Genomic DNA, 26,713 nt, shown 5'->3' with positions numbered 1-26,713 from the left:
ATAATATTTCATATCTTGGTTAATTGGGTTTATAATCAACTATATTTAATAAGTATATATTATATTAAGATTACATAATTAATTGATAAGATTTACTTAGACACTTAGATAAATTTTTTATTTAACACTTTACACAATTCTTATTTATTTTTTTATCAATTAAATAAATGTATTTTAAAATAATTATCAATTATCCAAATCTCTATTATATTTTAGATTATATGTTGATGTAAGCTTTCTTTGTTTTTTTTATGTTTTCTTGTTTTGCCAGTGAGGATGATCGATACCGTTGCATGGAAAAAACGGTAGGAAAATGGGAGTTGAGGGTAAAATCAAGTGAGAAAGTGAAGAGGTCAGCTCAAAATAGTGTTGTTAGCGAGAGAGAAAAGAGACCCAAGTCGAAGTCAAGGCCCAAATCGAAGCAGAAGAAAAGGAAGGCAAAAATTGATGGAGTTGAGGGTAAAATCAAGTGAGAAAGTGAAGAGGTCAGGTCAAAATAGTGTTGTTAGCGAGAGAGAAAAGAGACCCAAGTTGAAGTCAAGGCCCAAATCGAAGCAGAAGAAAAAGTAGGCAAAAATTGATGATAAAATGCCCAAGAAACCCCCGACTGCTTTCTTTTACTTGTGAGCATTCCTTATTTTTTCTGTTCATAGATTTGGTTAACTTTTTGTTGATAATAACACTTCTGTTGGTTGCAGTTTCTTATGCTTCCTATCTTTTGTCTTTGTTTCTATATTCTTTTTCTGCCAAACTTTTTGTTGAGTTATAGTCCATATGCATATTTGTTAGCTGTCTTCATATGCAAAATTTGAGTTGGTTTTTTAGGCTTACCAACGGTGTTGTGTTTCCTTGCCTTCAAACTCGGATTCTGGTCTTAACTATACATAATGGCGCCTTGAGATGTCCTAGGTTCAAATGAATAGAGACAACAAATATATTCTGGATGGTGAGCATTGGTGTTTAATCTTGCCTGCTATTTTTTTTAAAGAAAGTGAAAGTCTTTTTTGGATAGACACAATTCTAACTGGGTTTTCCTTCTCTTATACTGAAGCGAGGATTATCGTAAGGAATTTCAAGAGCAGAATCCAGATATCAAGTCCATGAGTGATGTATGTTATGGTTTGAAAACAAAAATCTTTTTTTCGCCAATGAATCTCTCTGTTTTTAAGGTGTATGTTAATGGATACTGCAATATATTGTTTAATATTGGGATAGCATGCGGTGAGAAGTGGAAGACTATAACACATGAGGTTTGTGCCTTGTAATCTTGAATTGGCTCTGTTGCTTAGGAAATCATATAGATATAATTGGCATATGCTATTTTTGGTTTGCTTGCAGTTTGAATTGTTCCATCCTCGGCATGTGAATCGTAATCTGGCTGTCCTCATGATGTTATAAAATAACAGCACTAGTTAATTGGTGGAGTCATGTTTACTTGAGTCTGAGAGCATAGCCATTTTAGTAATGATGTTTTGTCTTGTGCTAGTCAAAATCGTAGGTCATGATCATGGGTGACATTGGCTTTTCAAAGCCTACTTAAGTTCTCTTTAGATACAAGGTTCATGCTCATGATCTGCTCATGGCATTATTTGCAGGAAGATGAAGAAAATAGTTTTGATATCCTCCTGCACTGTACTTACAAGACTTGCATATTGTTGAATGTTTGGTGATAAATTGTTCCAATATTTGTTATTGTCACTACTCTTAAAAGGATTTCTTTGACCTAGCTAGGCGTGCAGAAATTAGTACTTGTATTGTGATGATCAATATTAGTGCATGGCAAGGGGACCAACGATCTAGAGGGTTGATTGTTCATATTCTTGATTTGGACTTGAAGAAAATAAGAAATTACATATAAATAGAAAATAATGGACTTTATAGAGAACATTGAGAAACATTTACCAGAGTTGTCTTAACTTTTTAATTTCAATTTTGTCTTTGATAGGAAAAAAGTTAAATATTATGATATCGCAACTGAGAAATGAGCAGAGTTTCATAGAGCCATGGTAGAAAATGTTAAACGAAAGGTAAACTTGCTTTAGTTTTTCTGTTGTTTTTTATCTCCAAAGATAGGCTTTAATTTTTATTGGCAAACCAGCTGCAAATTGCAATAGATAAGCAGTAATTATCTTGCTCAAAGTTTTCATTGCAGGAAAGTGGTGAAGATCAAGAAACTGAAGATGACTCAGAGTTAGATGATTAAACCTTAGGGTTGTACCAGGAAATTCATTGTTTCAGAAGGAATAGATGTAGCCGTTATAACTTACAAGATATATATTAATGAATTGAATATGTTCATGCGTGTATCATGAATTTAATGCCTATTAAGAGCTCCAGCTTTACTCTTTTATCCACCCTTTTTTTAACTTTCTTGATCCTCCAGTAGTTGGAACTAGGGATCATGCCTTTTTCTGAGTTTGTTTTGTTTAATATAAAACAAAATTTAATATAACCCTTTTTCTTGATACTTTTTCATCAACCAATGCTTCTTCCATTAATACAGTTCGTATTTAAATTTGCAGAAATTTACAAAAAGGGCAAGGCATGTTGATCTGATACCAAAGTTTCACTTTCTTAATTCCGTCCCAGTAGATTTATTCTTTTTTTTTTTTTATTGTTCTCCTCAGTGGCCAAGTTATCTCTACTCATATTCCAGCCACAATTCATTTGTCATTCCTTTTTTGCCCGAAATGCTCTAAGCTACATCTTGAAGCTTCTCTCTTTGGATAGAGTTTGTTTATCAGCTGCCATGCTCAATGATTCAGCAATGCTTCTGACTTCTGCAACCATTGCTATAACATCGTTAAGCTTGTTGACCGCTGAGCCCACACCCTGTATCGGAAAATTTAGTACTAATTCAGTAGTTTGTCACAAAAATAACAGATTAATGGGGTGTAAGTAATTATATTCTTCAGAGATAAGTCATGTTTTACATACCACACCGGCTGCCCCTGCTGTGATTGCCATTGGTGCTGTAACTGCACTAAGTCCAGATGAGCACATAACAGGAATCCTGACAGCCCTTGATATAGAATATGCTGCTGCTAATGTTGGTGTAGCCTAATAGTATGGTAACAGAAAGAAGCAACAACATATCATGTTAATCAAAACAAGGAAAATTTTGCACTAAATAACTGGTTGTAACTTAGAGTAAGACCTCAAACTTGCAGGATTGCATCTGATATGGCTAAAACATTTTCTTTTTGTGTACTGAAGCACGATTACCTTCTCAATCAAACCGAGGACACCCGGTTTTGAGGGAGTGGAACATTTTCCTCCTTCAGTTTGGATAATATCAACGCCTTCCCTTTCCAGCAGCTCTGCAAGCTTGACCTGTTGGAGGGTTGAAAAATGTTTATTTCAAGCCATTTAAATGGCGGTAGTAAGGACCGACATTCTTTGAGTATTGTAGCTGTGATGGTAACCTGATCGGGAAGGCTAAGAGTGTGAGGCACTGTAACTGATAGGGTCACAGAAGGAAGAATGCTCCTGGTCTCCTTTGTTAGCTTTAGTATCTGCAAACGATGATAAACAGAACTAATAAAAATAGGCTGGTAAGTGATGACCATCATTCAGAAATTGAATTTAATATTTTGATACCTGCCCTGGAGAGAAAACTACACCTGTCTCGTAAAACGAATCATAATTTCCAATCTCCACCTGCATTTGAGATCAACTTCATTAGCATAAATTGACAAATTTGTTCTGATTTTCTGTTCATTCGTGTCACACTACATCATCAAACACAATACTGTCACAAGATTCAAATTTGTTAGTTTTGAACTTCAAATGGACAGTGAGTTTCCGGTCAAACCATCAATGCTCCTGCTTCAACTGCAGCTGAAAATGCAGCTGGATCAACTGATGAAACACAAACCTGTAATAATAGGAGACGTGTTAGAAGCAAGATCAACATATTACAATGACTAAAACAAAGCTGCAAAAATTATCGAGGAGGCCGCCTAGGAAGCCAGATTATTTAACATCTCAGATCCTATAATTTCTAATTTACTCAATTCCCTGATGAAGTGTTGTTTAGTTCTGTTCTAGCTTGTATGGGGTATCTGCTGCTGTAACCCGCTTCTTCTTTTTGGTACAAGACATATTACGCAAAAATTAGAGGAGAAAATCCAAATATTGCTAGAGTATTCCCTTTTGATGAGAAGAAAACATGGTGGAGATAAGCTCTAAACAAGATTAAGAATATACCGGTAAAGAAGTTAGGCTAATGGCAAGTTTCACTAATTCTGGGTCACAAGCTATGTCCACATGAGTTGCTCCACCCTGAATTCACAGTTGCATTATCAATTTCACATAATAATAATAATAATAAAACCAATAGTAAAATGGAATGGCCATAAGAGGCTGACCTTATCCGCAGCTGTAACAACCGAAGCCACGTTGTCTCTATCAAAATTCTGCAACCCTGAGATAATCTGTAAAGGATATAAAAAATTTTGAATCAAATTACATATTATTAAACAACAAAATAGAAAAGGAATACATAGAAAACAATAAGTTGCTTTTGGAATACCTTGAGAGCTCTTCGTTCATGGAAGTTTTTCAACACTGCTTCTTTTGTAGTTGATAGAAGCGCTTTTATAGTAGTTACGCAAGCACTTCTTCTGATAGGTGCATATGGTTTTGAAGGGAGAAAGTTACCAAGAAAAGGGTTTAGGCTGTGTTTCAAAGCAGTGCTAGAAGAAGAAACCGGCATGCAGATTGAGGAATTCATGTTTCACTCAGGTAAGGTTGGAGGGAACAGATAAGAGATGCTGGCAGCGTTGAAGTCTTTAAACTGTTACCAGCAGATTTTTTTGGTTCTCTACTTTTGGAGTTGGGGTGTTCCCCTTAAAGATTAGTCGACTCTGGCGAAAACCGGTAATGGGCTATTGGGTGCAAAATCTGGGCCTGAAGTTCCTAACTCATGTGGGATAAAACAGAGATAGAAATTTGGTGATTAAACTTGCTTTGATTAGACATATTGTTTTGTGTATTTATAGAAAGTAAGGATATGAGATTAGTTCACATTTTTTTTTTTTTTGAATTTAACTAAAGTTATCTAAAATTATTTCCACAGTGACTAAGCTTTGAGTTGGTTGTTTCGTTGCTGCTGATGCTTGTTGATTGGGTGACTTGGTCAAGATGAGATCTCTTACATGTGCCAGCCGCAATGGTCGGTAGCCATGATACGAACTGCAATGGTCAGGCATTTTAGACCAGTTGCTTCAATGTTCAAACTTCAAATTCAACCAAATCTAACGCTCAGTGTAAGAGATATACCACCAAAACAACAATAAAAATCCAACCAAACCATCAAATAGAAACCACAAAAGAGGATAATACTGTCACCAAAATGAGCGGATAGCCTTGTATTCTCGCACTTCCTCGCTAGCTGGAACCTAATATTTTCACAAAAACGCTTTAGTCTTCCCTTTTTTTTTTTTTTCCTCTTTGACCCTTTTTCTCCCTCTCTGTCATTCATTCTATGTTCCAAATTCAGCAAACAAGGTGGTGTATCCCCAGAGCCACCAACGCCACCGGTTGAGGCATGCACCGATCGAGAGTATGGTGTGGCGGAGGAACCAAAAATGGATCCCAAAGTAGAAAATGTTAAACACAATCAAATAAACAATGCCTCTGACCAATGTTTTATTTTGAATATAACCTCCTACAATGGAATTTGGCAAGGTGATAACCCCTTCACCGAATCTCTCCCTCTCTTAATCATCCAGCTGGCTGTTATCCTAATTGTCACTCGCTTTCTTTACCACCTTCTCAAACCCTTCCATCAACCCAGCATCATTTCGGATATTCTTGTAAGTGGCATTGTTGATATTAATGGGAATACCAAAGTTATCTGAATTCATCTGTTATCGTAGATAAAATATTTGATCATATTTGATGTGCAGGGTGGCATATTGTTAGGTCGATCTGCATTTGGGAATACAATTTACTCTGGAGAATTGTTACCAACAAAGAATGTTATTACAGTAGAAACCTTGGCGTACATGGCCCTTGTTTTTCACATGTTCTTAGTTGGCCTAGAGCTCGACCTAAGTGCCATCGGGCATATAAGCAAAAAGGCAGTAAGTGTCACTGTAACTGGACTTTTTGTTCCCTTGACCGTAGGGATTGATTTCTTTTATCTATTGCATGCATATTGGGGACAAGATCAGCCTCAAGATCATAAAGTTAATTTACAAGGAAGTTTTATATGGGCTGCTGCACTAGCAGCCACAAGCTTCCCTGTTGTTAGTCGAATTTAATCGGATCTCAAGTTACTGAACTCAAATATCGGACGACTGGCAATGCCCATTGCCCTTATCAGCGACTTGGACTGTTGGGTTCTTATAGTCATTCTGATCCCATTTTGTGCCAATCCCAGAAATGCTCCATATGTCATCACTACGACAACAGCCTACCTATTAGCCTCCTTTTACACAATTGGTCCATTCCTTGCATGGGTCGTTCGCCGCACTTCTGACGGGAATGAAAACAACTACAGTGATTTTTACTTGTGTTTTGTTCTTGTTGGGGTTATCGTAAGTGCATTTTCAACGGATGTGACTGGCACTCATTCCGTTGTTGGGGCTTTCGTATTTGGGCTCATTATGCCTGATGAGCTGGCGCTGGTGTTGGAGAGGTTCGATTACTTTGTTTCAGGGCTAATGATGCCATTGTTCTTTGCAGTTTCTGGGATAAGAGTCGACATCTTAAAAATAACAGAGTGGAGCCTCGTTTTGTTTATTGTAATCATGCTTTGCGCTGTTACGATTATTAGTTTCCTACCTATTTTTTTGTCTCTGACATTGACTCTAAAGATAGTTTTGCTCTTGGATTACTCATGAGCACAAAAGGGATATGGGCCATTCTTATCATTCAGACTGGCTTGGAAAAAGGGGTACTTTCTTTTCTCTATTTACACATTTACAGCAAGGTAATTGATGAAGCCTTACAATTTTACATGTAATTTTTCAACTCTATTTAGGTTTTACATGACGATGACTCTGCGGTGATGATTGTTACAATTCTATTAATGACCAGTATAGTTGCTCCCACAATTGCCGCCATTTACAAGCGGACCAATCTTCTATTGACTACAACAGTAGAAGTAGAACCATACAACAAGCTAAAGCAGAAGCAGAATTACGAATCATTGCATGCATCCATTCGTTTTGCAATGTGCCGGGAATATTAAAGCTCCTTGATGTCTCTCATGGTAGCCAACATAATCATACAACAGTTTTCACTCCCCACCTTGTTGAGCTCACAGGCCGTGGATCAGCTATGCTTATAGTGCATGACTCACACAAGCACAGGTTTGACGATCCTGTCTACCACCCTGCGTATGGTGATCGCTCTGAAACGGATAAAATCGTCAATGCCTTTAGAGAATATGAAAACAAGACTTGCAATGTCAGCATCCAATCCTTTGCTGCAGTGTCTCCTTTTGTGGCTATGCATGGGGATATTAGTCACCTAGCTGAAGGCAAGCAAGTGGCATTCTTGATCTTACCATTCCACAAGCAAGCCACAAAAGAGGGGAATCTCCTAGAGAGAAGCTCTGCATTTCGCAACATGAACCAAAACGTGCTTCTTAATGTTCCTTGTTCTGTAGGAATCTTCATAGACCGTGGCCTTCAAGAGGCCACAGGTGCCAAATCCAGCAATGGAATCAATCAAATAGCCATGGTATTCCTTGGTGGAGCTGACGACTGGGAAGCATTAGCTTATCCTCGGAGGATGGCAAGAAAGCCAGGAGTTAGCCTTAAGGTGATAAGATTATTAGAAATGAATTCTATGGATCTGGCAAACAGCAAGAACTCAATGCAATCCTCAAGCTCATATCTTGACAGGCAAAGGCAGATTGATGATGATTATATAAATGAGTTCAGGATACGAACTGTTGGGGAGGAGCTTATTATGTACGAAGAGAAGAGTTTATTTAATGGAGAAGAGCTGGTTGTGGAATTGAAAGAAATAGAAAATAAATTTGAGCTATTCATTGTAGGGAGAAGAGATGGGTTAGCGTCGCCATTGACAACAGAGTTATCGAACTGGGTCGATTGTCCGGAGCTAGGGATCATTGGTGACTTGTTGGCGATATCCGATTCTGCCACCGGTTCTGTCCTGGTAGTGCAACAGTGCATTGATTCTGGGCATAGCCATGTCATTGAAGATTTGGTTGGAACACCAATATCGTCTAGGGACGGGACGGTAATGGATTTTGGGAGTCGGCGGCTATCAATGTCGAGTAGTACTAGGTTAGGGATGTACACGAGGCAGAAAAGAAGGATGATTATGATGACGATGATGATGATTAACGGGGTAATCCTTTTTTTCTCTCCCTTTTTTTAGATTAAAAGAACATTGTTTCAAGTTATGAGAAGATTTATGGTAGAATACTTGATTCATACGACACAAGAAAATTAAGTAAACTGATAGTGTCTCCTTTAACTGTGGGATCATGTCTTTGGCTTGCTCTCAAACTGGTATTCGAAATTCTTTATTGAAAATTCCTTGTCATCTTTACGGACGGTTCAAACTTCAAACTAATATGTATATACATGCAATAGCATTGGGACCATATCGAAAAATGACTCAAATAGAATTTCTTCTCTCCTGTAAAGTAATCTGCTTTGCAAACTTCAGGACTCTAATGAAAAAAAACTACTACTAGTATTCTTTGCCTAAGCATGGACTTATCACTTGGCTGGCAAATCTTGATAGATTATCTACTTTATCTCGGCTTCAAAAATGGGGCAGCAGCTTGAGCAGATCCTCTTGCTATTTTTGTGATTAGATGGAAGAGTCTTGTGATCATATATTTCACTCTTGTGCATTTGCAAAAGATATTTAGAGGAAAATACTAGAGAAACTTCTTATTGATAGAGCACCTGGGAACTGGCAGTTTGAATTCCAGTGGATTATTCAAAATTCTAAAGGCAAAGGCCTTGTTGCAGCCATCTGGCCAGCTTATATCTGTCACATTTGGCAAGCAAGGAACCTAAGGTTATAGAATTCTTCTAGCTATTTTTGTTGATACACAATTTAGATTGTCTCTTTAGTAAACGTTGTTGGTATCTCTGTTACTAGTCTAATTTGTAATAATTGGAATATTAGATTAGGAAGATCTTATTTACCTCTTTTGGTTGCAACATGTTCTTCTGTAGCAGGTATTCAATTTGCTTCTTTTGATAATGAAATATATTTCAATTATAAAAAAAAAAAAGAAAAAAAAATACTTTCTTACTACTAGAAGGTTTGCCAGCACGCCAACTAAAATCTTATTTTTGATATTTAAAGCCGTCAATCTTTTATTCTGATCAATTGAATATAAGAGTTTCAGGTTTTCTTTGGGGCTAAGGTAAAATGATTGTAAAATATACAATTCTCAGCTGGCTTAGTGTTGTCTTTTTGCATTTGGTATTAGATTTTGTGATCATGACACATAAAAAATTATTTGACCTATCTACTAATTTTCCTTAAAAGATCAAAATCGACCGGGGAAGAAAGAATCGTGTAATTGCAAGGAAATTATAAAGTCGTTTAGCTGTCTCTTTTGATCCAGCCACACATTTGAAAAGTACATTTGGTAAGCAGCATAAAGAATTAAAAATTAGATATTACAGGTTAGGACTTCGGAAAGTCATCCAATTCACACTTTCCTTTTCTCCAGGGAAAAAACAGGGGATTGCTAATTGTGATTCAAGTAAGCATTTCCTAATGTATTTGGGGTTGTGCTCAGCACTTGAATACTACTAGTTTTTGACCAATATTGTTTACGATTATTGCTTACCATGGAAGAAACTGTTTTCATGTATATAAAATATAATATCATTCCCTCTTTTCTCTCTTCCAGACGAAAATTTCTTGTCTCATGTTGCAGGCTTACAGCTGAGACTGAATTTGGTCATTAATTTGGAATTGAACTTGTTATATTTTATTGTTTTTAATTTGAAAATAAGAACAATACGGCACACCAACTCCAAATCTATACAGTTTCTTCAACTTAACACGTTACTTTGAGCCTCTATTTCTCCAGGAAAAAATGCTGAGATAATCGTCGCCTTGCTACGTCTTTAATGACATTGTTTTGAACACGTAAAGCCACCTGCCCACATCTCTCGAAGCTGTTGCCTAATAACCAAGTTTAAACTTCAAAACTATCAACTTCGATCTAATATTTTTAGTAGGTACTTTTTAAAATCTCTGGTGCAAACAGGGGAGGAACAAAAACAGAAGCCAGTTACATGACTGCTAATGGTGTCACATTGTTACTTCAGTTGTTAAGAGGAAAGATTACTATTTGAAGGGTCAAGCGTCTCAGTATGAACTTCACAGAGTGAGTAATACTAATAGAAGGTGATTTGCGAGTCTGAGGCCTGGTGATTTGTCTAACACAGGTACGCAGCCAGTTTGCCACTTCATTCACTTAACCATGGAGTTAGGGATGCCATTGCAATTATTGATGTCATCCCCTTTAGTATTTTGGTATCAGAGGGCAACTCCATATAAAATTCTCTTTCTCTTCTATTTTAAAGATAGGAAAGCCAACAGAATTTTTATTTTTATGGATTTATCAAAAAATAGTAGTTCTCAACCTTCTATTTCTAAATCTTCATTTAGTTTACCTTCTCTTCCTTCTCCTATATCAAAAAGTATTTTTCTTCTAAGTTAGATTTCTTTTATAAAGTAAATTATCTTCTTGAAAACAGAAAGATCCAAGATACAAACCTTCCTATTGTAAGTGCTTTCTTAAAAACCTTTACTTCCTTTTCTAGATTCATAAAAACCCTTTTAAAACCAAAATATCAAGCTCCAAAAGAATATGTTAAAGCCACAAAGTTTGATCAGTGCATTCTCTCAGCAGGATCTCAAAAGTACTTTGTTATTCTTCAAATTCCAAAAGAATTTCTACAACAATGGCTAGACCAAAGATATACTCACATTCACTTTAGTGCTATCAGAATAGCTTTGAATTTCTATGACAGAAATGGTATTTCTATTTGTATCAAGATGGCTATGTTGGATACAAGATTCAAAAACTATCAACATGCAGTACTTGCCATAGTTGAGATGACGCTCAATGCAGTAACTGTCTTCTTCATAGTCTTCTTCAACTACAACATGTCTTTTCATGATCCAACATTGCTAGATATTCTAAAAGTTTAAGTACAGATTGTAGGCATTGAGATGAAAGGATTCCAAAGAACTCTTCACTACTAGATGGCATACAAAATTTAAGACCATGCCATAAACTTGCCTCTACCTAACTTCGGTGATGCAGTATTTGTAAAGTTAGAGGCTGCAAACAAGAATCCCACATGTGTGCACATTCCCAAAAAGATATGTAATGAAGAACTTGCCACTTTACTTCTTAAATCGTAGACAACGAGTTACTTGGAAGAAAAATGAACCAATTCAACACTTTGATCCTACCTACGAGACAAACATAGATGATACTGTGACAATCAAGTTTGATCACAGCAAAGGAAAAGAGATTCCTACCCCAACCATCTTTTCCACACAATTTATGATGCAAAGATGTCAAGTAGAACCAAATATTTTAGTTACACACTTCAAACCTGATGAAAAACCTGTATACGTATACAGATCTACATAACAACATTGCTATTAAAACATTAATTGCAAATGCAAAGGATGTCAGAAAGACAGCTATAGAAACTGCCTTGATGATGATGATCCTCCAAAGAAGCCAAGGAAAAAGTCTTCCCAACAAAAGCTGAAAGAAAAATATAAAATAAAAGACCCTGAAATTGATTTGCTTGGTGAACCCTCAGGAAAGTTTAACTATTATATCATCTATCCTAAAAAAGAAAAAATAAAAACACTTCCCAAACTTTACAAAATCCAAGCTCTTCAAAAATCAGAAACAAACCAACCCTTACCCCAGATGTATGTGATGTAATCAAGTCAATCTTATGGTTCAGATTTTCCTTATTTCCAAGAATTCCATAAAGACCAATACAAACACATTCCAAAAATCTTAAAACTCATTGATAGAGATGAATATGAAAACCAAAAATGTGTTTCTCATTAGAAGCAGTTTTGAACTGGTAAATCGAAAATTATTCTTCAACAAAATGCATACTTGACCAGAATAGAAAATAAGTTGGACCAAATTAGTCACCATTTTAACCAAAGTCTCATCAATCTTAAAAATATTATTCTTGAAATCCAATCAAGGATAATAATTCTAGATCGAAAACTCAGATACATGACAAAAACCAACACTAGCTTCATTTATGCTCTCATAGAAAGAGAAAAAGAGATGAAAAGCCTGAAGATTCAACTTGTAGATCTTCAAAATTAGCTCCATCAGAAAAAACAACAACAACAATAAACAACCTTCAATTACAGTATTTTTACTCCCATCAATATTGGAATGTGTGACATTCCTTACCAAGCTTATACACTTTCTTCTTACCAACCTCACAACTTGCCTCCAACCTCACCTCCAAAATCTTTTTTCATACCATTTCAGTATAAAGCTCCTCTTACATCAACATCTTTACAACCAAGACAATATTTCACCCCAATATCAGATTAACTAAAACAATTTCCCTTTAGAACAATTGAAAAGCATATTCATATATTCAGAGAAAAATAATCAGTTGATTAGAAACCTAAGAGAATTGCATAATAACCACTGCCATAACCTTCAAAATCAAAACCAAGCTCAAGCTCTATTGCTACCCCTTCAAACCCTATACCTTAACCAACACCAGAACCAAAACCTTTAACACAACTCATGATTTCTTTCGCACCAAATGCCTTCCTAGAAATAATACAACAAATAGCACAAGAGAACATCACTCAGTTTTTCATTGAAGATATCTTTTTTACTAGATATAAAACAAAATCCTAAATGAAAAGTATTGAGTCAGATAACTTAAATGATTCGTATTAAACTTTCCCTTAGATCTTCATGACAAAATCAACAATTAAAGTTCTAGAAGATAACTTAGAAGTGCACAACCCTAATGAAATGGATGCTAAACAACAACCTCTTTCAACACAGACACATGTTTTTCCTTTTACGTCAAAATTTTTAGTTTTCACAATTGATGATATTTCTCCTTCCAAATGGTCCTCGAGATTTCAAAAGTTTCTAGCATGAGGACTTGTTGAATTAAACTCAAATCCTAATGTTACGATGAATATGGTTTATATCAAATTTATTTCAAAACTAGTTGAAACCTTCAAGAATTTTTGAGATAATATTGGTGAATACAAACAACTGCAATTTCTCTAATATCCAACAATCACAGAAGCCGTATCCTATTTTTTGACAATATTTTATGGTCAAGAAACTCACAGATTAGAAAAAATCAGAGAATAATTTTTCAAGTTAAATGTTGTTCACTTCATCTAAAAGATCTTGACAAACATTACCAATAATTTTTTTAGTATTTCTATATACTTGGTGAATTTGATGATGTCAACCAAAAGTCAACTTTTCTTAATTATGTTCCAAAAAAACTTGCTTAACAAACAAGAATTCAGCTCAACTTAAGATCCCTTGATGTTAGAATCATAAATCTTGGTGATATTTACAATATGATGATAAAAACCTTTGACAAGTTTGCAAAAAGCACAGATACACTACAAAATTGGTGAACAACTCCGAAAAGTTAAAAAGACCATGTTCTTACTCTATTTTAGACTACAGATCAAATGTTCTTCAAAAGATTTTTTATGTCTTTGCAGTCACAAAAAAAAAAAAACATTTAAAAAAAATCAAACCTTTCAGAAACCCTTACTTTTCCAAACACAAAAAGTTGTTCAGACTTACAGAAAAGACTAGAAGATTCCAAAAGTTCAAATTTGGCAAAAAAAAAAAAAAAACTCCAAGCAAAAAGGAAACAAATATTTTTTTTGCGGTAAACTAGGACATTTTGTAAAGAATTATCCCAAATCAAACAGAAAGTTAATAAAGATGATACAGGATATTACTAATATCTTTGGTATCAACCTTTCAGATGATGACTTAGAATCAGTTTTCTCCATCAATGATAAACAAACTGATAGATCATTGTTCATAATCAATGTTCATCATCAAGCAATATGATGATCACAGCTCAAACTCAAACTCAGATAATGATTCAGATGATCAATATTTTGAGTACATATCAATCCAAAAACTTTAAAAAATTCAAATCTTTTAACCTTTAAAAGTACCCTTAGCCCAAGTACAGATCTTTATCCACAAACATTCTTTTCTCATAACAGTCATAGCCTTCTTTGACACAGGTGCTACTCAAACCATAGTTAATCCCATTGTGTTACCAAAAACCTTTTGAAAAAAAATAAAAAAACATTTTTTAAAAGCATTAATGATAATGTATTCTTTATAGACTTTATCAACAACTTTGTTACCCTACAAATATTCTTAGGTTGTTAAATAACCCAGAGAATTTTAAGATTACCACTTCTACAGAAAGATCTCTTTATTGGTTTTGATGTTATTACCATTATATCATGTTTAAGACTCAGTGAAAAAAATATCAAGTTTGAAAGTTATTTCAGACCTTGGAAAAACCTTCCAAACCTCTTCACAATTCAAACAGATTTATTTTAGAAATTCAAATAGAAGTTCATTCAGATTTCATGTAGAAAAAGTCATTCAAAATTCCTCTAGAAATACAAAAATCCACTTTGGCAAAACTTTAATTTCTTCATTTTTCTTCCGTTCAAGAAATATAAATATGTCAATCCCATAAAAGCTAATCACCAAGGAATGAATCCAAATCATTTAAAGTTAGCAATTTAAGAATATTCACAACTCCAAGCTCAAGGATTAATTTAACGAACCTTTTTCTGTATAGGCATGTAAAGCATTTTATGTTAACAAAAGATCGAAACAAGTTCATGAAAAATTAAGATTGATGATAAACTACAAGCCTCTTAATGTTTTCCTTATAGATGATAAGTTTTTTCTCCCTAACAAATAGTTATTGTTTGCAAACTTATCACAAGCTAAAATTTTTTCAAAGTTTGATCTTAAGATAGGATTTTGGCAATTAGGCATACATCCATAAGATAAATACAAAATGGCATTTTACATCTTTCAATTCTATTTCTAATGGACAGTTATACCTTTTGGACTAAAAGTTACTCCCTTACTATTCTAAAAAGCAATGATAAATATTTTTGCTCTCATTCTTGATAATGCTCTTATTTACATTGATGATATCTTACTATTCTCTCTAAATATCACATCTCATACATAGTTATTGGATAAGTTTCATATGATTGTTCAATAGTATTAGATAATGTTCTAAGAGAAAAAGATGATCATTAACACCTCAAAAATTGATTTCTTAAGCATGCATTTAAAAAATGATCAGTATATAACTCAACCACACATTGCTAAGACGCTTAAAGATTTTTTTGATGAAAATTTTTTCAAAAAACAAGTGCAACTCTTCGATGTAATCAACTATATGAGTGAATTTCTCCTAAATCTTGCTCAAATAACTCATTCTCTCAGACATATGCTAAAACAAACTACCAAAACGGTCTTAGAAGTAGACAAAGCCAATACAAATGCTAAAGATAAGATCACAGTCACTTCTAATTTTAAAGATTTTCTCAGATGGCAAAAAGATATTGCAAACAAATGCAAACGACAAATTTTGGTCAGCAATTCTTATAAAAAAAAAAAGATAAAATCAAATAGATATATGGATACAAAAGCTATAAATTCAAAGATTCAAAATTTTATTACCACTCTACACTAAAAGAAATTTTAACAGTAAAATATAGAATCTAAATATTTAAATTTCACCTCATTGGATACTACTTTCTTGTAAAACTAAATATGTTAGCTTTTGATCAGATGCTCAATTTAAAAAAAAAATTATATGTTAAATGCACAGTTATTAGACTCTCCCAATGATTTTCAAAATACTCATTTAGCACAACACATATAAAATAAAAAGATAATGTTCTCCTAAATATGTTATCTTGACCTCCTCCCAAACCTTTTTCGAGTTTTTTTAAAAATTATTCTAGTAGTCTCATGATGAATCCCTCACCTTCCTCTTCTTAACCCTCATAATCATTGTACAAGAAAAACCATTTTCTTCATCTTTACCTTTATCAACCAGATTATAAACCTTTCACCCCAATGTAAACTTTGAACTTATTTTTCTTGTACAAACCTTCTTCCTAAAATCCAACAGATGATAGCTTAAAATACCATTGACAGTCATGCAAAAAATCAATTTTAAGATGCAAGCCATACTTATTAGAAAAAGAGCTAACCATGGTATTAGACCCATTGGACTATATCCCAAATATCTTTTTTTTCACCTCTTTCAAATACCTCACACAGCTAGACTATTCAAAGAAGCCCTGATTCTTTTATGGAACCTATATCAACTCTACACCATTGCCATTGAGTTTAATTCAGCAAAACTTATATAGGCTACCTTTGTCCTAACTAATATAGAATATCTAGATCCAAAAGATATTGCACTTGAAAAATTCTTACATTGGTTCAACACCCTGTACAATTGGTTTAACCTCACCAAAAACTTTTCATGACACTATCATATCATTTTTATGTTCATACCCTACCACATAGGAGATGATGGTTTTGCCCTTTTCCAAGAACACTTGGATATCTACGTATGCAATCCATAATCTTTGTATAAATCAATATTTTTGTATTCTGATGAGTACAAACTTTTGCTCAAAAGACTTTGCAAGATCAACGATATCTTTAAGATATTTTAAAAACTTTCTCATTTTAAGAGAGAACTATAGTAGTGGTACCCTCTAGAATACATTCAAGAGTTATACAATCACCTTGACAAATGGACTCCTACGCTTCCCTTCAACAACTGGTAGAATGACTTATTTTAAAGATTGGTAAATTTTAACCTCTACAGTCCAGCTGAATTAGCTCAACTTTCAACAAATCTTTATTGGCAAAATCCAGAAAATGTTTCAAGAATAAAAAAAAATTTTGAACATATAATGTATAGTTAGCCATTCCAAAACTATGATAAGGACTCTACAGACTTCGAAAAAGAGTTATTTTAATGGTAAACAATTGTTTATCCATCCAGTACCTTAAATATTTTTCAAAATGATTCTGATCTAGTCAGAAATTCAATCATGGTGCTAAAGCAAAAAGAGACCCCATGTTTCAATCCCATTATGTATAATTATGTGTGATATTCTTAAAGATGTTTTTCTAAACCTCTCTAGAGATTTTGAGTTTAGATGATGGCACGTCAAGCTTTGTTTTTATCAACATCAACTTTGGTGTCAACTTTATACCTATTTTGTTATTTATCAGCTCATACTTTAAGTCGTATTTAAGTCAAGTCTACTTTTCTAAAATTATTTTGATAAAGCAAAAGGAATCTTACCTTTACTTTATTAAAGCTACTTTAAGTCTAATAAATTGTTTTATATTTAGTAATGGACTTAATGTCATTGTTATAGATCCTAGTTACTTTTTCATTGTATAAATTTGTAACTCTTTTATTGAGAAAGCAAAGTGGAGTTACTCAACTTCTCTAAGAAGTCACTTGTAAGATTTTTTTTGTAAAATATGTTTGGCTAAAACCTCTCATCTCTTTTAGTAATTCCTTACTCTTTCTTCAACTATTAGATTTAGAATCAAAAATTTTTTTTTTTATATTATCATTTACAGTGATACAAGTTAAGTATATTTTATAGTTACTACAGTATTACGGATCTTTTGTGTCAAAAAACCTTGTAGAGTTGTCAAATAAACCATTGATTCACCTAACCAAATAAAAGTTACTGTACAAAAGTCTTATGAAATAGGCTACAGTAAAAGTTATGTTTTCATAAAAGTCAAGCCACTGGTTTAACATTATGCTGAGAGGGCATCAAATCTTGAATATCAATTAGAATACTTTGATTATATATCTAAATTATAAATTGTTTATATCTATTATTATCTTGATTTGAGCAACTGGTCTTATGCTGTATCTATATTATGCAATAAAGGTTCAGCAAACTTCCAAAGTACCTATATAGCTATTACCTGCCAGTTAAAGGACGTGAGTGAGTAAATGTACTTTAAGAATCAAAAGCATCAGACCTTTGGACAGTCCCATTCCTAACATCCTAGAGGCTCTAGCTAAAAAGAGTAGTTGCTTCTGTTCCTAGGCTTACCTTTTACTTTGGTTTCTTTTGTTAAATTTGGTTGATATTGTCTTGTTTCTCCCAGAAGACATAAGGTCAAAAGATTCCTGTCCTGCATAACGCCTACTCAAGAGTCATAACATGTTGAATTGAGAAACTTTAACCCTTAAACCTTATCACACTAAGCAGAAAAATTCCTCACATTTTCCTTCGTTGGCAGTAAAGATTCCAGTTCCATTCCCAATATCCTAGAGGCTCTAGCTAAAAGTGTAGTTGCTTCTGTTCCTAGACTTACCTTTTGCTTTGTCTGGTTTCTTTTGTTAAATTTGGTTGATATTGTCTTGTTTCTCCGAGAAGACATAAGGCCAAAAGATTCCTGTCCTGCATAACGCCTACTCAAAAGTCATAACCTATTGAATTGAGAAACTTTAACCCTTAAACCTTATCACGCTAAGCAGAAAATTTTCTAACATTTTCCTTCGTTAGCAGTAAAGAAAAGAATTTATTCATGGAAAATGGGTGAAAAAGAAGGCTTAGCGAATGATGCATTGCCAATTTGCCATGGCCTACTACTTAAAGCTGCCATAACATCAACCAAGTATTCTGCATTATAAAAGTAAGCAAGATCATGGGCTTTTTCATAAATGATTAAAGGTGCCAGACACCTATATTCCGAGGCATCATTGTATGAACACTCAGATTTGGCAATTGAAAATGGCTCCAATCAATCTTGTACAGATGCCAGAGAAGGCTGTCTCCCTTTCTTTGTATCCACCGTTGACCAAAGAGGAAAATCAAAGAAAAATTAGAAAGGAGGAAAAATAGAAACGAGATAACATTTCTTCAACAGAGCAGAAGTTAATTTAATTAACCATTAACTTTATACATCAAGAAACTGACGCATTAACTTAAAAACTTCCCCAATAAAGGCTAAAGTTACCAAGATGGCTTTCTTCCTTACATTTCCAGTTTTCCACCACCCTTCAACGAGTACTGGAACATCTTACATAATGGTGAAAAGTAATTTCTTTTCCATGAAAACCACCATGCAATCACTTTCCCTCTCAAAACCCAGGTCTGAACTCAGCATTCAGAATATTACTACATCCCAAAAAGGAAAAAAAAAGATAGATACATAGTACATGTCCATAACTACATATACAACTGTCAAAAGTGACAGCCACAACAAAGGTAGAAGAAACAGAGAGTAGCCACCAAGAAGATAGCCTCTAAAACCGACGCAATCCTGAAAAGCACATCATCAATGAAAGAAAGCTGAATGTTTAGCCTCTTCCACTTGAAAGCAGACCCCAAAAACTTCCACCTCCACGATTCCTTCTTCATCAGCCTCTTAAACAACACCCATCTCTTCGTCCTAACCATCACTTCCTTTTTATTTTCTATTCTTTTTGTGCTTTGGTCTTTGGTTGGAGAAGAAGAGGAGTTGAGGGTTGTTAAATATTGGAGAGGAAAAGTACAGTTTCCTCGAGATACGCGGATAAAAAGAGTCGTGGGAGAGAGAGGGTTAGCTTGGTAAACCTGGGTTGCATTTAAAAAAATTCAAAATGGCTATTTCCAGTTTTCCAAGAACCGTCTCTTGGGGTTGAAAGTAGTGGAAGAAGTAAAATTATAAATAAAAAAATTGGGGAAAGTCAACAAATTTTATTTATTAGTAGTAGTTTAGGACCTTCTTATTGTCCCTTTCGGCTTAAAGCCTAGAAGAAGGAGAAGGAGAGGAAATGTCTCAGCCTCCACGCTCCATCAACTGGTGGGAACTGAAAAGCATCCGTGCGCGTGGACTCTTGATCTTTCTTGCAAATCGAATGTTCCTCTCCTTTCAATACTTTGACGTCAAAGTTCAAACGCTTGTAGCTGATGACCTTTTTTTCTATTATTTTTTTTTGGTGGATTTTATTGGTTAATTTTGAATTAAATTATGTTATTTTAATTTTATTAATAGCATTAAATTTTTTTAGTTTTAAAAATTAATTGTTTAAAATTAATTAGATTGATTCAGTTAATTTATTCAATCAATTAAATAATAAGATATGTTAAATTAAATTATATTTTAAATTATATTTTTTATTTGTTAAATAAATTATATAAAATCATCCAAAAAAATTTTAAATACAAAAGTATTAAGTTAAAAATTCTAATAATTTGAAATAAAATGAGCAATTTTATATATTTTTAATTTTATGTATATATTTTATAATATTTTGATTAAAATTTTGGTTAATTCGGTTATTTTAATTTTCAAACTAAATTAATCAAAATTTTTTCAAAATAAATTTTGATAATCAATTAAAATTAATTTGATAATCAACTAATCAATTAAATTAAATCAATTGATCGATTAATTCGATTAAAATTCAATTATGAATATCCTTACTTTCTATAATTTGAAAATTATTACCAATACTTGCTTAATGTTTAATAAAAGTTTTCTTTATTGCAATATCAATAATAATATCATACAATGTTAAATAAAAAATTATATACATGCTAGAGAATTTGATTAAAAAACAAAAAATTTCACAAAAATCTTGCTGTTGAAATCAATTCTATCAACATAGATGGAATGGGAAAGATAAAATTGAACAAATTTCTAACCATAGTATTGCCCCTGATAAAATGAAAAATATTAAATTCGAAGTTTCAATTAGTTTATTTAATTATTTTTGAGAGATTATATTTAGTATGTTAAAAATTTAAATTCTAAAATTTACAATCTTTTTTTTTATTTTTAAATTAATCCCTTTTATACTAAAAAAATGTAAAAAAAAAAAAAACATTTTTAACCTATAAGAAATATGATAGAAAGAAATCTGTGCAGTAATTTCTATTTTTTTAAGTATAATCATCAAAAGCCAAAAAGTGTATGGTCCAAATTTATTATGTAGACCGTGGAAACAGACACGTGATAGAGTTGGTCACTTCTTTTGCAAACAGGTTTGAAGAAAATGCTGAAATTAAACAATTCCATGGCAGCGCTCGTGGCCACAAAGCAACGCGGGGATGAGCGTGAGGCCATAATATTTTACCAATTCAAGCCTCCATAAGGCGCATGGCCTTTTTCCTGGTCTTCCAAAGCCAAGCCACCATCATTTTATCACCTATTTAAATTTAACTTTGGGCCTGGCATGCTTTTTCAAAAGCCACAGAAACTTGCTGATTTTGGTAAGCATATGTCGATTTGATTAATTCGATTATAAAATTTTAAAATTTTATTTAATTTATACAAAAAATCAAATTGAGTGATTAAAAAAATAAAAATTGACATAAACCGAATCAACTTTAGTTGGTTGGTTTAGTAATTTTTTTTTATTTGCAAAGTAAATTGTAGAAAAACATTTTCTTTTTAAAAATCTCTACACCATCCATAACAATTAGAATGTTTATTCGGTTGGTTTAATTAATTTTAAATTAAATTATTTAAAATTAAATTAAATTATTTTTATTAATTAAATTAAAATTTTTAATTTTAAAAATTAATCAACTGAAATTAATTTAATTAGTTCGATCAACTTTTTCAATTAATCAAATAATAAAATATATTAAATTAAATTATATATTAAAATTTTATTTTATAATATATGAAACAAAATAAATAAAATTATTCAACAAAAATATTAAATTAAAAACTTTAATAACTTAAAAATGAAATGGATAAATTCATAAATTTTTAATTTTATACATAATAATTTGATTAAAATTTCAATTAGTTTAATTTTTCAAAAACCAAAACTTCTCTAAAATTATTTTCAATAATCAATTAAAATTAATTTAATGATCGATCGATTAATTAAATTAAATTCATTAAATAAATTAATTCAATTAAAATCAAATTATTAACATCCTTCTAACATAATTAAAAAATAACACATTAACAAAACCACCGTACTTTCATTTTCAGAATCAAGAGCATCTTATTTAGTGAAAAAGACTTAAGAAATGACAATGACTAAAGTACCCTAAATAAACCAAAAATCTAAAATTATCAATAAGATATTAAAAAATAAATAAATAAATAACATCTACGTACACGTTAAAAAAGTAAATACAACTAAAAAAATTCAAAATTTTATCTTTTTTCCTAAGATAATATTTAAAATTTTACATCCAAAAAAAGAAGTTTTAACTTTTTAACTTAAAAAAAACAAATTGCAGGTAAGAAGAAACAAAGCATTAAGCATTTTCTAAAAACCAATTAAAAGGAAAATTGAAAAAAGAAAAAGAAAATCTTATCAGTTTTGGCGTTAGTGAAGTATTAAAAGAGCTGAGTGTAAGTTAGTGAAGAAGAAAATACAAAGCCTGAAAATTATAAGGACAAAGGTTCAGAGGAATTGGAGCTTGACTCACAAGGAAGGGAGAGAAAATGAAAGAGAAAAGAAACTTTAGCGATAGCAAGGATGGAGAGAGGCGTCTGGGAGAGAAACAGGGAAATGAGAATAGTAGAACAGGGATTTTAGATTTTAGGATTTCGTTAATGAGTATTAGGTAAGGATAAAAGGGTATTTTTATTAAATATTTAATTATTAAAAGTCGGTTTTTCTTGATCGCTTCAGTTTGTAAAATTTAAAATCGCAAACCGACCGATTAAATTATTTAAACCACTTTACAAACCGATTAAATCGATTAAATAAAAAATTAAACTAATTTAATTAAATTATGGATTTTAAATCAGTTTAGTCAATTTAAACTGCTATGATTCTGCATGCACATGGCAGCTGCCTACTGCGTCGTCATGCAACACCGTCATTAGCTTAGTACAATAATGTTCTTGCTCAAATATTTATGTATTTTTTATAAAGATTTTCTAAAAATATTAATAGAATTTGAAATTTTGATATAATGATTTATCATACTATAATTTATAATTTATAGTTTTCAAAATAAAAAAAAAATTGCTAAGCTAACAAGATTATCAACTGAACTCATCATATTTGGGAAATTGAGATCAATTCTATTCAAGAACAAACCATCTACTTGTATATTAGGATTCAGAGTTTTATAAGAGATGGTGTACAATTTTCATTCTTTTTCCATTTTTAGCAACTTTGACTAGTTGATTATTCATGATCAGCTTCTTTGACAGCATTGTTCGATAGGAGCAGCAAAGAAGACGAAGCCTCAATCTCGTTAACTCGCCCTTTCAGATTCTCACGAAGCTCCTCCATTGATTGCTTCATCTCCAAAAGCTCATGCAGGTTGAGTTCATTGATGGGTTTTTCGTACTTGCGTTTTCCATTTGCCTTGATCGCCTTATCAAGCATCTCTCCTCGCTTCTTTTCTGCCTCTAGCTGCTTGAGAAGGTCATTAAGCCGCTGGCTAAGCTTTTCAACTTTAGTTTCTTGCTGAGACTCAACCTGCTGGCCAGGAATAGAAACTTTTGGTTTCGCTTCCTGATTTAGAAACCTTTGCGCCACTGCCTCAACGCTTGGATGCCCAAACGAGAAGGGCTTTCCTCCAGGGGAGAAAACAACGATGGCAACTTGAGCAGCGCAAAGGGTAGCAAGCTCGTTTGCTTTCTTGAACAGCCCTGATCGGCGCTTGGAGAAAGTGACCTGCCTCGAGCCGCTATCCTTAACCATTTTCATCTCAATTTTTCGCCGGCCCATGATTTTTTTTCTCAAATATTTTGGAGGAAGGAATAATACATTGTTCTCAGGACAGATCAACATTTATAAGAACAAACTAGTGAAAATTGAAGGGTTTTATGAGTTGAAAATGTTTCCAATATTTGATGCTACTAATAAATCCTTCATTATTTCCATGTATAATTATTTTTCCCCAACATGGAAAGAATTTATGCATGTTTCCTAATTTGGGTTACTCCTGTCATTATGAAACTTTAACATTGTTTTGTTGGCACAATTTAATTCTCTTTGAAAAATATCAGATTTTAGAAAACAATTAAATTCTGGGGGTAATGATGCCATTTGGTGTATAGCTTTCCAGTTTCCATTGATTGGTTCTTCTGAAAAAACCAAGTGCTTTTCTTGCTCAACTTCCCTCCTCTCTTTTGTAACTTGATAATGAGAAGAAAAGAACATTTGAACGCCATGTGTGTAACTCAGTCAAAGCAATTGGTCCCACTGAAGTGCTTACTTGGAACTGCTTACATGTACATTTCATCAATCTTTATAGAGTCATTAATTGACAGAAAGATTAAGGCTGTAACAATTAAAAAAGATTAAGAATTAAATTGGCACTATTTATACCAAAACAACTTACTATAATATGATTTGCTTTATTTGTCAATGAAATCTATTTAGGAAACATGATTTGTCATGGATGGAATCATCTTAAAAAACCAGAGTGTCAAAGGCAAACCTACCAAAATCCTCCACTCTTCTGCCCACCCAAGTGAAAAAACCATACAAATTTAGAATTGACAGTTGCCAACGTGGAACCATTGATATACTTCCTATCTAAAATTCGAATAAAATGATTAAAACTAACTTATTTTAATGTATTTTTTTAATCCTTTAGTTTTTCTTTCCAGAATGATTGAAGTGTTTTTCCCTAAAGAAGGGTGGAAAGTGGATAATAATAAAAATCAAAAGAAGGTCATTTAGTACAAATTGGCTTAGTTTTCTTTTTTCTTTTTAATAAATGACCTATGTAATTTGAGAGTGTACAGATAGGAAGTATAATTGTAATCAATAATTGTTATATTAATTGCTGGTAAGCGGCAGGGTTAATCATGGTTTACCTTAAAACCAATAAAAAGTTAAAAACATATGAACTTCTAACCTTTATTAATCTTATTTTGCAATCAATAATTCTTTTTCCTTAATTCATGTTGTCATATAATGTTAAGCAATGAAATTAAATATCAGCAAAAAAAAAAAAAAAAAACAATGGAATCATATGCAGAAACCAATTTTCATGTTAAATCTGTGCTTTGGGAGCTTTTGATATGAAAAATTGCTGTGAAGATTTCAGTTTCTTACCTTAATTAACTTGAAACTGAATGAATGGAAAAATAGAGAAGAAAAAGTGGAGGAAATCCTTCAAATGAAGCTACATTCTTACCATTAGTTTATTCAATTCCATTCACAATGGCAGTGTGATATTGAGACTTAAAGAGTTACAGTAATGCAATTAGCAGTGGTTGACAAAAGCAACCAGTTTCTATGCAAATATTATCAATGAGTGATATGAAGAGTGAAAGTTTATAGAAGGAACATTCCTACATAAATTCCATACGCTATAATTAGTTTCTTAAAACAAGGTTGTGTCTGTTAAGAAGGGCTACCATTAATCTTGAAGTGAAAACTAGATAGATATAAAATAATTCATAGCAGAGCAGTCTTCTAGAAAACTTCATTAATTTTAATTATCTGGCTGCAAAACTTGATGTGGAAACTTGAAGGAGGGGAGCATATTCCCTTGTAATATATGATTTTGTTTCCTTAATAAGAAAATATTTTAAGGTTATTCTGATAGCAACATATGAATGAAAGTTTAACTGAGTCATCAATGTAAGTAATGCTCAAGGTTGAGCTCAAATGTTTACTTGGCAGAAAAATTTTCTCTCAAGCAGTAATAATGATAGAAATGGATTAAAAAACCTTTATTAATCACCAGTTTATTGAAATAAGATAGCTGATACTGGGATACATAACTGAAATAGTCCTAGGCAGACACAGGACTGCTGTAAACTATCATAGACTTGATATTGGTTAGCTACATGGACAAACATTATCATGTATGTCTTTAGCGATCCCAAAATTCACAAGCCTAAGATCGTTACGAAAACAGTAAATAACAACTAACAAGGTAGAGTTTATTTGTTGGATAAGTAAACTCTTTTATTTATCCAAAGATGCAGGCAAAAGTTCCTGCTTCAAGAACTTTTTGGATTCGGAACATGGTAGACTTCGAAGACAGTTTGACTTGTTCAGAACTGCTGCCCACCATGGTTGTAGCCAGGAGGAAAGGAGGCAGGAACTTCCTCATTGGCAATGGTTGTAAATGTATCGGTGAACTGAGCAGGATCAGTTGGAGCAACAAGTGAAGAAGTGGCTACAGCACTCTTCTCGTTAATCTTGCCATAGAGATTGCTGAGAAGCTCCTCATAATTTGAATATTGTTTTTCGAGCTCTTGCTGGTTAAGTTGATCAGTGGGAGCTTCCCACCAGCCATGAGTTTGTTTCCCATGTGTCAGCAGATCAAGCATCTTTGCCTTCTCTTTCTCTGCGTCCAGTTGGCTAAGGAGCTCATTCAAATACTGGCTTAGCTGATTGATTCTAATCTTCCGGTGAGCCTCCACAAGAGGATGAGTGTTGTCATTTGGAGGGGGGTTTTGGTTCAGAAAGCGGTTAGCAACAGATTCAATAGAGGGGTGGCCAAATGAAAAAGGCTTACCTGCTGGTGAGAAGACCATAAAAGCAACCTCACAACCACATAAAGTAGCTAGCTCACTTGCTTTTTTGTAGATCCCTGATCGGCGTTTTGAGAATGTGATCAACCTGTCTTCCTCATTTTCTATCTTCTTCATCTCAATCTTTTGCCTGCCCTTAGTTTTCTTCCCTGAACCTGACAT

At 33.1% G+C, this 26,713-nt stretch overlaps 3 protein-coding genes, 1 long non-coding RNA gene and 2 pseudogenes across 5 annotated transcripts; 2 read left to right on the top strand and 4 right to left on the bottom strand.

Annotated features, from left to right (window-relative positions):
* Window positions 1–54: 54 nt before the first annotated feature.
* Window positions 55–2,326, top strand: LOC111280353 (uncharacterized). The gene is made up of 5 exons (XR_016335251.1): window positions 55–623; window positions 826–946; window positions 1,052–1,109; window positions 1,946–2,027; window positions 2,153–2,326. It is a non-coding gene; the product is annotated as an uncharacterized LOC111280353 (long non-coding RNA).
* A 142-nt stretch (window positions 2,327–2,468) lies between these two features.
* LOC111280352 (uncharacterized protein ycf23-like) lies at window positions 2,469–4,977 on the bottom strand. The gene is made up of 9 exons (XM_022867645.2): window positions 4,535–4,977; window positions 4,371–4,436; window positions 4,210–4,284; window positions 3,815–3,877; window positions 3,601–3,660; window positions 3,426–3,515; window positions 3,226–3,333; window positions 2,938–3,060; window positions 2,469–2,832 (listed from the first exon to the last, which is right to left on the bottom strand). The coding sequence occupies exons 1-9, from the start codon at window positions 4,733–4,735 to the stop codon at window positions 2,701–2,703; spliced, it is 918 nt and encodes a 305-aa protein (XP_022723380.1). The 5' UTR covers window positions 4,736–4,977; the 3' UTR covers window positions 2,469–2,700.
* A 388-nt stretch (window positions 4,978–5,365) lies between these two features.
* On the top strand, window positions 5,366–9,295 carry LOC111280549 (cation/H(+) antiporter 15-like; annotated as a pseudogene). Its single transcript, XR_016335239.1, has 3 exons — window positions 5,366–5,819; window positions 5,913–6,904; window positions 6,992–9,295. The product of XR_016335239.1 is annotated as a cation/H(+) antiporter 15-like (transcript).
* A 9,702-nt stretch (window positions 9,296–18,997) lies between these two features.
* Window positions 18,998–19,694, bottom strand: LOC149510649 (uncharacterized). The gene has a single exon (XM_089757509.1). It carries the CDS (start codon window positions 19,540–19,542, stop codon window positions 19,327–19,329), a length of 216 nt encoding a protein of 71 aa, XP_089613635.1. The 5' UTR covers window positions 19,543–19,694; the 3' UTR covers window positions 18,998–19,326.
* Window positions 19,695–23,142: 3,448 nt separating this feature from the next.
* On the bottom strand, window positions 23,143–24,097 carry LOC111281185 (agamous-like MADS-box protein AGL29). Its single transcript, XM_022868833.2, has one exon. It carries the CDS (start codon window positions 23,841–23,843, stop codon window positions 23,232–23,234), a length of 612 nt encoding a protein of 203 aa, XP_022724568.1. The 5' UTR covers window positions 23,844–24,097; the 3' UTR covers window positions 23,143–23,231.
* A 1,971-nt stretch (window positions 24,098–26,068) lies between these two features.
* Window positions 26,069–26,713, bottom strand: LOC111280548 (agamous-like MADS-box protein AGL62 pseudogene; annotated as a pseudogene).

The sequence above is a fragment of the Durio zibethinus genome, chromosome 28 (genome assembly GCF_047325235.1).
Source record: "Durio zibethinus cultivar Kanyao isolate XHJ-2024 chromosome 28, ASM4732523v1, whole genome shotgun sequence".
In the NCBI taxonomy this organism is placed as follows: Eukaryota; Viridiplantae; Streptophyta; class Magnoliopsida; order Malvales; family Malvaceae; genus Durio; species Durio zibethinus.
The sequence above is the reverse complement of the archived record's forward strand: the minus strand, read 5'-3'. Positions and strand labels throughout refer to the sequence as shown.